Source organism: Psammomys obesus, unplaced genomic scaffold (assembly GCF_907164565.1).
Source record: "Psammomys obesus unplaced genomic scaffold, mPsaObe1.curated_primary_1811, whole genome shotgun sequence".
Taxonomy (NCBI): domain Eukaryota; kingdom Metazoa; phylum Chordata; class Mammalia; order Rodentia; family Muridae; genus Psammomys; species Psammomys obesus.
The window spans coordinates 10520197-10532280 of NW_026586383.1; the positions used below are offsets into that span (position 1 = coordinate 10520197).

The 12084-nt window shown below is 58.0% G+C and overlaps 1 protein-coding gene across 3 annotated transcripts in view; it reads right to left on the reverse strand.

The window, feature by feature from the left end:
• Positions 1-12084, reverse strand: part of Ccdc13 (coiled-coil domain containing 13) — a 34231-nt gene that overhangs the window by 1734 nt on the left and 20413 nt on the right. For 2 of the 3 annotated variants that reach the window (XM_055601721.1, XM_055601723.1), the window contains 5 exons: positions 9273-9400; positions 8365-8448; positions 7887-7970; positions 7379-7501; positions 803-954 (listed from right to left, as the gene is read on the reverse strand). In XM_055601721.1, coding sequence (XP_055457696.1) covers positions 803-954; positions 7379-7501; positions 7887-7970; positions 8365-8448; positions 9273-9400 — 571 coding nt within the window. The remainder of the gene's footprint in view (positions 1-802; positions 955-7378; positions 7502-7886; positions 7971-8364; positions 8449-9272; positions 9401-12084) is intronic. The other variant, XM_055601722.1, reaches the window with a different exon arrangement.

The following is a 12084-nucleotide window of genomic DNA, read 5'->3' on the forward strand; positions in this document are numbered from 1 at the left end:
CAAAATATTTTGAGCTAAAAAGGGCCTCGGGAAACTGCAGCCTTAGCAGAATTGGCCTTCACCCCTGCTGTGTGGCCTCGGTAAACCATGGGCCTCTCTGAGGCAGATGCCTCACCTGTCAGACAAGATGGCAGTGTCAGCCCTGGCACGGCAAGGACGGACGGATTCACATTTGTCCTCAGAGCCTGGGCTGCGAGATCACTGACTGAGAACCCCTATGACTTCTGCTTCACCCCACTGTCCCCCAGCCTCCTGCCTCCTGCCTTCCCCTCTCCTCTGCCCGGGCAGCTGCCTTCGCAATCTGACTGTGTCAGACTGTGTCATGAGCTGTCCAGGCGCAGATGGAGAGCAGGAGAGCTCTGCTCCCAATGGGCCAGGGAGCTGCAGAGGCCACATGGGCCCTTCAGGCACCTTGGACCAGATGCCAGAAGGAGAGTGATGCCCAAGAAAGGACCTCAGGGCTCCAGCCATGGAAAGCCCACCTGAGTCCTGCCTACAATCTTCTCCCGCCGTGCAGGCCCAGCCAATCCCGCTGGAGACCAGTTTCACCCAGGGCCTGACTAGTCTCCATCATGGGTCAAGTCAAGGCTCTGGCAGCTGGCACACGGGGTAGTGGCAGAGGGCACACAGCAGGGGCACTGCCATTTCATTCCTAGACGGCACCCACTGAGGCCCGCGTCTCTAGGAGGCAGGGTGGGTAATGGGCCCCTTCACACACACAGCAGGGAGCACCCCATACTGGCTGATGGCACGCACAGGCGCCCGCCTGCTCCTCAGGCCACGTCACCTCCCAGGCTCCTACCTGGCTTGCTCCTAGCAGCCTTCTGGGACTGCGAGGTCCTGGCCGGCTCCAGCCGCATCTTCTCCAGGTGCTGCTCCAGCACGACAGCCCGCTGGCGCTCCTCCTGCAGCCTCCTCTCGGCTTCCAGCAGCTTGCCGCTGCTCTCCTCCACCCTGGCCACGAGACACGGTGTCACACCCTGGCCACACAGGGGGCACACTGCGGAGGTGGCGGCTCCCGCCCTTGTCTTGATGTTCATGGCACTAACACCAGAACAGGCGTGTTAAACGAATGTAGTTCTCTCCAAGGCCTCTGGGGCAAAGCTGGCAGGATGCTGCCGCTGTGCCCCCAGCCCTGTCCTCACAGCGGCCACCTCTCCGGCTGTCCTGCTGCTGTGGCAGACCTCTCTGCTGCCCCTGCAGATGCCCACGAGCGTGGAGGCTTGGGCACAGGTCTTGGCTTCCTAGCATGCTGATGATAAGTTCGTTTTACTGCCCCCTGTCTCGCTCACTCCCCTTTCCCCGTCTCAGCCCTGCTGCCTGGAGGTGGAGTATCTGCTTCCTACTGCTGCTGTAACACAGCCATCACAAAACCAGCAGAAATCAGCGCGCGAAACCAGCACAAGGCTGCTCGGGACAACACGAGGTCAGTGTCTCGTGCCTCTCTAAGCCTGAAGCCAGCAGGCTCCATGCACCACGGGTTGAGATCCAAGGGCCTGGGTTCCTACCTGCAGTCCCCGGGGGCGGGGGCGGGGGTTCTCCAAGACCACTCAGAGCACGGCTGCACCAAGCGCGCCTGTCCTCCCTGCCTCCCGCGGCTACAAAGGGTGCGCTGCCTCTCCGTCCTCCAAGCTGGCTTTGAATCCCTCTGACCTGAGTCAGTCCCCACAGTTTTCTAAATGGCCCCAGGTAGAAAGCCATCTTTCCTCCAATGGGCAGAAGAGATTTCCCAGGATAACCTGGATTTGGGGCCAATGACGCACTACAGAGTGTTCAGAGAGAGATGCCACAGCCTGCCTCTCAGGCAACTGTATGACGCTCCAGACCAGGGCGATAACCGCACTTATGTCTGCTTCCCTGGACTTAATGTCATGTGCTTCTTACACTGCTTCCTCTATGGCTGCTGCAAGCTCAAGGCCCTTGAAGGGCCTGCTGCAATTATTTCATGTGGAAGTTGGTTCCGTCCCACGGGCCTTGCTGTGGCTCCAGAAAGCACTCTGGATCTCTGTGGCACTAAAAACTCAGAAGGAATCTCTGATCCAACCCAAACAAAAGGTACAGGAACAGATCGGAGCTGCAGCCTAAAGCCCACAGCAGACCGCTAGGAAGGACCTTTCTGTATGGGCGAAGGGACACCGCAGCCAGCAGCCATGAGGCGTGTGCTTCCTGGAACCTCAGCTTCCAAAGAAGACTACAAGGACACGCATGGAAGGTGGGGCTGAGCTCACGCCCCAGCACGGTCGAGCCGCCCGGTGTGGTGCGGTGCCCGGTGCCCACACATAGCTAGTGCAGGGAGTGAGGGTTAGCAGGAGCAGCTGGCTCCTGGGCACACGGAGAAGGCGGGCTTTGGGAGGCTCCTGGGGTGGCTGTGCTGCCTGCCGTAGACCTGCACCGGCTCTGTCTGTTCCCAAGGCAGTCCCGCCGTAACCATCAACACCAACATGGCTGCTCGGCAGGCCACAGGGTCAGCGGACAGGACAGTGACATGGGAGTACAGACAGCACAGGGACAAGAATTCGGTCCCTAGGCAACACATCTGCGGCCTGCCTGTGCGTATCTGCAAAGCTGGAACCCGGCCCTGGACAGCAGGGTGGCGGGGGAGGGGAGAACGGAAAGTGGCGTACAGCTCCTTCTGGCCACCGCTTGCCATCGCTTGCCATGGTGGCAAGATGGCTCAGGCTCCATCTGTGCTCGTAGAGGTCTGCAGCAAGAGCAAGGACTTGCCCTGGGAGGTGTCACCGGATGGCCCGTGGGAGGAAGGCGGCTGCAGCCATGCAGGTGGATGAAGTGGCCACGGTGCCTGGGCTGACGGCCCACGCCCCCAACTCAGCCTCCCTAAAATCCTGCCCATGAGGACTCACATGCTTCCTACTAGAATGGCCTTCACTGGACTTCCCTGTCACACAGCATCATGTGCTACGAACGGGAAGACGGGAAGACGCCATGAAGGAAGTGAGGCGTGTAAGGAAGGGGCAGGGCTGGGTAACAGGAGGACCTTCCGTGGGGAGTGCCCATAGCTGGGACCTACACTGCAGAGAGGGCCCAGGGGAGGGCCCGCACTGTGCCCAGGACTGGCAGATTCACTGGGGGAATGTGCGAGGCTTTAGGACAGGCATGTGGGCACGCTGGAGATGAGCATGCGCACCTGCCCTCCTGACTGGAGAAAAGCAGGAGTGCCCCAGCAGCGTCAGCAAGAACCATGCAGCTGCCCTTCCCGCTAGACACAACAGTCCTGAGGGAAGCAAAAGTCTGTGTCACAAAGAAAAATGAAGGAACGACTCCAGAATCAGGAGCAAAGGCATTCCAAGGAGGCAGCCATGAGTGAACACTGAATGACGGGTGAGCAGGGGCAGAGGGTCCTCCAAACACACGGGGGCGCAGGCCTATGATCCCAGCAGCAGGAGGCAGAGGCAGGCAGAGCTTTGTGAGTTCGAGGCCAGCCTGGTTTACTAAGCTAGGCCAGGACAGCCAAGGCTACACAGAGAAACCCTGTCTTGAAAAACAAAAACCAAACAAACAAAAAGCCAGGCAAGGACAGTTCAGAAACCAGGAGGGAGATAAAGCCTCCAGGAGAAGCTGTCAGGAAAACTCCCTGCAGTAAGGGGTGACCAGAGCTCCTTCGGTGTGTGGGTCATTGAGTGACCATGCGTGTGTGTGTGTGTGTGTGTGTGTGTGTGTGTGTGTGTGTAAAGGCACAGCCCTGAGCCTTTACTACTGAGCCATCTCCCAAGTCTGATCGGTTAGTTTCTTAGGACTCCCCGTTAAGTCACCACAGACTTGATGTCTTCAAACAGCACAAGAATTCCCGAGAAAGAGAGGAACATCTGCAGCTTAACAAGGGGACTTAAGACAACCCCATTAAAGAGCAGGCAGAGAGTCCTGTGCCTCAAAGAAGACATGGGAATTATCGTCAGCATCTGCACGGAAGGTTGGGGACCTGTCATCACCGGGACAGCCGAACCACAATGAGATAAACCTGCTGGGTGGCTACTGCTGGGACAACCACCCTCAGGCCTCAGGAGGCTGCCTGGCAGCGTAAGAACCCGAGGTTAGGCTGTGATGACGCGAAACGTGCTTTCCACAGAGGATGAAGAGCGCAGGTAAGTGTCCTCACTAGTCACCATTCTCAAAGTTCCTAGAGGCTGGGTCAGGACCAAGTACAGGGCCATGCGTTCACCCACAGCTCTAACCACGGCAATCAGGAGGCAGGAGGATGGCCCCATGACTCTGGGGCCAGCCAGGGCTTCGGAGGGAGGCCCTGGCTCAGAACAAACACCAGCAAAGCAAAACAAAACAACACTCCTTCTCAGTCAAACGAGGGCAGAATAAGCACCTTAACACAAGAAAGCACTTGAAAACTAGAAAGCAGTGACTCAAACACAGCGGTGCTAAATAAATTAGGGAAGTCATGAGATCAGCGCCACAACCGTAAAAGAATCCATGTGGACGAGGAGACCCGTGGCCATCGGGTGAAGCAGGCAGAGCTTATGCATAATGAAGGGCTCCATTTAAATATTTATAACAAATTAAACATTCAGAACAAACAAATCCCAGGTTCCTGTCCCTCTGCTCCTGAGTCACGTGGGGAAGGAAGGGCTCTCGTTTCCGCTTTGCTTTGCTCTTCCAGGAATGCTTGCATTATGTTTAACTGTGGAGAAACCAATACTGTCATCACGGGAATGGCAGAGCATGATGCCAGTTTCAGAGTTTCAGTGTGTGTGTGTGAAGGGGGTTATATGTATACAGATACCATGTGCTAACCCCTGTAGAGGCCACAGATCAACCTTGGTGTCCATCCTTGGACACCAGCCATGTCTTTTTCAAGAAAGGCTTCCTCGCTGGCCTGGAGGTGACCACGTGGACTCAGCTAGGTAGCAGGCCTCAGGCATCTGTTTCTTGTCTGCCCCCAGGTTTGGGACTACAAGTTCATATCAGCACACCCTGTCCCCAAGCAAACAAGGGACGGCCTCCTCACACACACAAATGAAACACTATGAACAATAGTGGAATGATTTTGGGAGAACTAAGTAAGTCAGCAAGCAAGAAAACACGCTCCTGGGGAGACGAGCAGGAGGTCGTCCTCACCTGTGTAGGAGCCAGCCTGGGCTATTCAGCACCACCAGCAGCCGCTTTTAAGGTAGGGTTCATGGTCTCCCATCTTTGCAGACCCCTGTGCCTCACATTCCTCCTAAGCTCCCACTCAGGAAGAAGGCATCACAAGATAGTGAAAAACAAAGAGAGCTGACATTTCCACCTGGGAGAGGCAGGAGGAAGCGCACCAGAAGACACCAATGGGCAGAACAGGACCCAGCGGTGACAGTGGATGGGAGCAGCTGGGAGGAGGGAGCTTGGTACTGAGAACACAGCCCTGGTCTGTCGTGACGGAAGCAGCAAAAGCCAGCTAAGCCTGCACGAGGGACAAGGGTGAGGAAGAGTGGAGAGCAATCACAGCTCTCGGGGAAAGCTGAATCACAGAAAACACCCAGTGCTCTCGGGAGGGGTGGTGAGGTAAAGAAGGGTCATGAGGTCAAGGCCAGCCTGACCTACAGCTGAGCTGTTACCCCAACAAAACACAACAGCAAAGCCAACTGCGTTCTTCTGAAGTCACGTCTAGTTACCTTGCCGTGGGAGACAGCCCAGCTCAATGCGAGCGAGGGAGGAAAAGGCTCCGCTGGTAAACACACTTGCTGCCAGACCCTACAATGTCCGTCAGTCATATGGTGGAAGGAGAGACCTGTTCTGAAAGCTGCCTCTGCCCTCCACATGCCTGTCCTGGCTCATGCTCTCTCACCACACACACACACACACACACACACACACACACACACACACACACACACACACACACGCATGCACACGTGTACACACGCACACACAATTAAATATATATTAAAAAAAAAAACCAAACTTTTTAAAATGGATAAAAATCTAAGAGGCAGCTTATCTCTTGACACTGGACCCAGGCCTGAAGAGAAGAGGGCACTGCTGAGGCCAGCGCTCCCAGGTCTGCACAGCCTGTGTGAGGCAGGGCCCTGCCCGAGTGCACCCTGGGGTGAGGGTGACCACAGCTGAGCAGAGCAGCTTCCCCAGGATAACAGACGTGAGACAGGGGAGACCCCACACAGGGGAAGCTCAGGCTACCCGCAAGGAAAGTCCCCAGAGGCTGGCGTGTGCATTCGTGTGAGTGTATGTGCGCGCGCGCCCAGGAAGTGATGGGCCTGAGGACAGTGTCAGGGAGTCCCCGGGTGGCACGGGGTGTTAGGATGAAGCTGCAGGCTCCAAGCAGCAGACAGAGGCGTGTGTGATTATGGATTCCCTTTTCACATGTCCTGGCCGATGGCCCAGCCCTGTGTCACCCAGGAGAGGCCGCCCAGGTGGAGGAAAGGGCAAGGTGGCAGTTGAGTCACCTGATCACTGTGATGGACAGGGGCCCTGGGAGAGCCAGTCACTGACGTCATGTGGAACAGTCCTCAGTGAGCACGGCTGAGGACCGACCACTGTGTCTCAAGCCAGTGTGTCTGTAGCCTAGGGGAACGGGCCCTGGTGGAGGACGTGACTGCCTTTTGACAGGCGTGAGCACGGCTTCGGAGAGTGTCTGCACGCCCAGTGCCCCCTGCTTCTGTGCTGATCATGCCCACTCCTCTGGTCACAACACCCTCTTTTCTTCAGTACCCCCCAATCCTTTGAGCACCTGAAGTACCTCCAGTCTGGCTGCCCTCTCTTGGGTGGTCGAGGGGCTAAAACCTTCAGAAAACACGGGCAAAAGAAGAGTCTCCCCTGGCCACCGCTGGGCCTCGCTGCTCTGCGACTCAGCATTTCCCAGCACTTTCCAGGTCTCCCCTCCACTAAGCTCAGGCAGCACTGCTTTCTGTCATCTGTGGCCAAAGAGGCCTGAGTGACACCTGACACCCTGTGAAGACAGGAGCCTGTGGGTGTCCTTTGTATTTTTTAGGGCAGAGCTCACGGGGCTGGCCCACGTGCTGGCCTGGGTTCCAGCAGCTCTTGCCATTGGGTCACTTGAGCAGGGCACTGAATGACTAAATCTGTCGGAACCCTCTGGAGACAGCTGGATCTCCAGGGCACCCCAGCTGTGCACCCCTTCTTACCTCCCAGAAAGCTCCTTCCCTAGCCGCCTCCTGCTCCTGGCTACCGCCAGCATCAGGCGAGGCTGTGTCTTTCCCCACAGACTCCCTGGCAGCTTGGGGAGGGTGGCTTCACCACCCCTTGAATTTGCCCGGCTGTGCAGGGCTGTCCCTGGGAACAGGTCTTATCATGGTGACAGAAGCCAGGGCTGCTGGCCCTGGAGGGCAGGTGGGCTGTGGTTGTGAGAGAGCCCAGTCCCAACCAGCCTAGGGGAGCTGGCTGGGCGCCACGTTACCGCTTCTGCAGGACAGTGACGAACTCGCTGAGGCGGTCCCGCTCCACCTCGGCGGCCTGCCAAAGGGCCTTCATCTCTGTAGCTTTTGCCTGCCAGCTCTTCGGTTCCGGGGAGTCTGAGAACCTGGGCCAGAGTGGAGGGCAAAGGGCAGAGGTCATGTGAAGTTCAAAGACATGAGCATCCCCATAGAGCGGCAGAGGGGAGGGAAAGCTAGCCACTGTGCCTGGCTCCCTAGGTCACTTGGCCCCACTGGCTGCCAGTGGCCTTGGTTCCTCTGTCAAGCCCTGTGGGGCCCCAGGTCCCAGGACATGGCTTTTGGGGCTGGTCCCCCACCAGTGTCAAGTGGCCACCCTCGGCCAATGGCCCTGTACTACTCAACGTCTGGCTGAGCGTCACAGGTCCTTCCTGGGAGACGGCAGCCCAGAGCCAGCCAACCTGCTTTAGAGCCACTCGGTAAGCCTCCCTGAGGGTGGGCCCGCCTGAGGCCTGGCCTGGGTCCTGAGCTGACCTGCATGAGTGAAGGGGTGTGCTGACGGAAGGAGTCTCCAGTGGGCAGTGGGCGGGCTCAGAGGCAGCACAGGCCATTCTTTGTCTATGAGGAGAACAAAGGTGCATTCAAGCCCTGAGCCCGGTTACGTCCACAAAGCAGGGTCAGGGAGCTGAGGGGATATCACTGACTTAGTGGGGACGCACATGGGGGGTGCTTCCCCCGAGAAGGTTCTCAGTGGGTCAGGGAAGGCCAGGCACCCCATGCTGACTCCCCTATAGCAGCAAAGAGACCTGGCCTGGCCGTCCAGGCCAAGCTCTGGCTCTGATGCTGTTTACTCTGTCAGGTGGCCCCGCTTTGGCTGCTCTGGCCTTATGTAACCCTGGAAGAATGCCTGGCCTTTGCCTGGCCTCAGTCCCCATTGTCCCCATAATGGGCTGTGGAGCCTGAGCGAGGGAAGGTGGTAAGACTCCAGAGCTCAGGGGTTCTGTCCTCCTACCTGGGTGAGGTCCCATGGGGACTGGGCAGGGATGGCCTCGTGAGAGCAGATTCCACCAGTGTGTGGCCCAAGCTGGTCACGGAGCTGTGTGAAGGCAGAGGGGGACATGAGCAGGAAAGGAGCGGGCACTGCTAGGCCCCACAGTGGGCAGGAGCCAGCCACGTGGGCTCCACGGTTTCCCGTGGGTTGGCTGCTCTTCCTTGCTCCAGGTAAAACAGAGCCCCAGGCAGTCCACAGCATTGAGTCTGACACACATAGGATTCAGCACACACTAAGGCTGGTGAGGAGGCTGGTGAGGGGCCAGCAGCAAGGGCCTGAGTGTGATGAAACCTGGACGGACAGCTTCTCTCTGCCATGGAGCCAACAGAATAGGAGAAGCTCTCAGAAGAGCAACAGCAGGGCAGCCATCTTCAAACAGTGCCGTGTGTGTGTGTGTGTGTGTGTGTGTGTGTGTGTGTGTGTGTGTGTAGGTGTTTGTGTGTATGGCCTGTATGTGTGTGTGTTGGGATGGTTTAATTGCCTAACAAGACCCTTGTGTTGCTCTTCAGTTCTGTGTAAACTGGTGGTGGCACACTTCTGTAATCGTGGTAACGGGAGGCAGAGGATTGGGAGCTCTCAGCGATTCTCATCTACATCTCGAAGTCAAGGCCTGGGATGCTTTATTCCCAAATTCAAGGCCTGGGGTGCTCTGTTCCCATGTCAGAAACAGAAGCCAGAGCTGGCGGCCTGGGACTGATCCCAGCACTTGGGAGACAGAGGCAGGAGGATCTCTGTGAGTTCCAGGCCAGCCAGGACTACACAGTGAGATCCTGTCTCAAAATAAATAAAAGAGAACAACTTTGCACCCAGGGCCTCTCCCCAGGATAGCACACAGTCCTCACAACCCTTCCAACCCGTGTTTCCCTTACCGGGACGCCCCGAGCCTGCCACCGTGATCGCCTGCCGAGGCTGGAGAGCCGGTTCCCGGCGTCCGGTCCTCAGGGAACCTGGCCTGGGTGGGGCTGGCCCCCTCACCCCCTCCTCTACTGTGAAGATACTGCAGGGAACAGATGTGGGGTTGGGGTCAGAGCTTTGGTGCGGAGGCCGGAGTGGCTGGAGGGAGCCTTGGCTGCTTCCCAGCTTTCCTTCTCTTCAGAGCTGAGGCTGGCCTGGGCAGGGAAGACACTGGCTGCATAACAAGGCCATCTCACAATGCCTCTGTTCACAGGAGGCTCCAGAGGGAGAGCAGCGAAGGCCAGGGCTGTGAGGTCAGGGCTGGCATCTGTGAGGGCCCTTGTCCCCGCTCAAGGTGTGACGAGAGGCCACCATGATCACAGTCCTGACCGCTGATCCCCAATGCAGGGAGGGCCCGTGACTGTGCGGAGGGGCTTCCCAGATCCCTCCTTTGTTTAGCCCCTCCCTCTCCTGGGTACCAGAAGACCCCAAGCAGGAGGTTGGGCCACCGGGACAGCAGGGGTGTGGCTTCTAACAGCTTGCTAGGGTATGTCCCCAGGAACCCTGGGAAAACTGGAATGTGCACTTGCATCGGGGTGCCCAGGGGGCTGGCAACCTTGGGGTACCCGGGACAAGGACAGGAGTGAGGTGACAATGCTCCATGCACCCCTCCCCAGGTCCCAGGGCCGCAGACTGCAAGGAGGTGCTCCCCTAACTGCCTGATGCTCAGAGCTGCCCCAGCTGCAGCCCAGGCCATCATGGCCCAGCCTGAGCCTGGGGAGGCAGGAGCTCTGGCAGCTGTGACCAGACCCAGGGCTGTAGAAGGAAACCCGGGCCTGGGCTGCCTACAGCACAGCGAGGTTCTGCTGCCCCTGGGAACAAGCTGCAGGAGGAGTCCCTGAAAGCTGAGGACACCTGGCTGTGAGCAGCCCTGAGCAGGCTCCCGGGTCCAGCCCCAGACACGCCATCTCCTGCAGCTTGGCAGGGCCCACAGCAGGCACCTACGCCTGCAGCCTCTGCTTTGAGGGGAGTTCAGGGGACACGTGGGCACCCTGTGCGAGAGAGCTTAGCTTGGGGACCTGGCAGCTAAGAGAGGACCAGTGCGAAGCCCAGGGCTTCCTGAAGGAGCTCGGGGACATTTGCGTCCTAAGGGGCAGTTGGCCAGGATGAGGGAATGGGAGAGGAAGGAGGAAGGCATGTCAGGGCCCCCTGAGGAGGAGCTGAGGTGACAGGAGGGCTGGTATCAAGCTGGAACTTGTGCCCCGGATCTGGATGAGTGTGGTAGTGGGGAATGCTCGAGTGGAAAGGTCTGAGCAGGAACTGGACAAGGGGGACAGCTGAAACCAAGGACTATGAAAAAATCACATGGAAATACTATTTTATAAGCTAATTGAAAATACAGTAATAAAGAATGAAGAGAGGTGTCCAGCATGAGTGGACAACATGGCTGCCAGAACCCACAGGCCGTTCCATGACACTGCAGTGCCAGGTGCATGACACTTCCCTTTAAGCATGGTCAGGCCTCGTGGGCCCCAAACAGCACAGGCTGTCAGCACAGTCAGACAGGAAGGTCCTGCTGGAGAAGACAGCACTCCGTGGTTACAGGCTCGGAGCAAAGCTGGGCTGTCCGCTCTGCCTTCACGGTGCCGGGGGTGGCGTGGAGGTTCTGGGGAGAAGAGTCAGCAAAGGTCCTGCCTCGTGGTGACCAGCCTGCCAGACAAGCCAGCTGCAGTGGCGGCCAATGCAGTTTTGACTGGCTTTGAGGCTGGCTCTGCAGGCTGCCCTCTGAGGCTGACTCTGCAGGCTGCCCTCTGAGGCTGGCTCTGCAGGCTGCCCTCTGAGGCTGCCCTCTGAGCCTGTGGGCACACGCAGCGCCTATGGTGGGGGCCTCACCACGCCAAGGAACTTCCTGTTGTTTCGCCAAGCGGGCCTGGTATGGCCCACCTTCTCAGCGTGTGCACCCATAGGTTCGCTGGCTTCAGCCTTCCTCAGGGAAGCTTCTGCTAGCCATGGGTGACAGTGACGGGGACTCACAGCTGGTCAGAGTGCTGAGAATAGGAGACTGGGTGCTCAGCCCTGAACGGACATCTGTGTTGCCCTCCAAGGCTCAGGGGACGCTGGAGAACGGGGACAGCTGTGGAGCCGTGTCTCCTAGACGTGACAGCAAGTGCTTTGTGCTCACGGCAGCTGCGCTCACCCATACAAGGCTGCACAGAATGGGGTCTGCCAGCCCTCCAGCATGGGGAGCAGGGGTTCTGAGGACCACCCATGGGTGCTTGGGGGGTATGATTCACTGTCTTCAGTAGTGCCTCCTCCTGGTGAGTTTCCCGTGCTCTGAGCACACACTAACCCCCTGGCATGCTAACACAATCCTAATTAAACTCAGGAAGTCTCTCTCTCACATACAAACACACACAAAAAAGACATGGAAATAGGAGTAGAACCTGTGGGGAAGGAGTCAGTGGGAGTGGCAGTCGGAGGGGAGGTGGGAGGGTGAAAATGACCCGAATACCTTACATACATGTATAACATTGTCAAAGATTTAAATCATTTAATTAAGCAAAGCTCGGCCTACTGACTGCAGCGTGATCATAATGCTGGAGCCACAGCTGCCGCCCGGGATCATGAAGACGAGGACCGCAGCTGCGGGTGGGGAAGGGGGAGCCCGTGGGAGCCTGTGTCCTCTTGACCTTGGCAAAGCTGGGGGTGACAGGAGCCAGGGGCGGCTGCTAAGCTCAACAAGGACACAGCCAGGCGGGTGCTTCAGACACGGGCACGGTGCTCGGG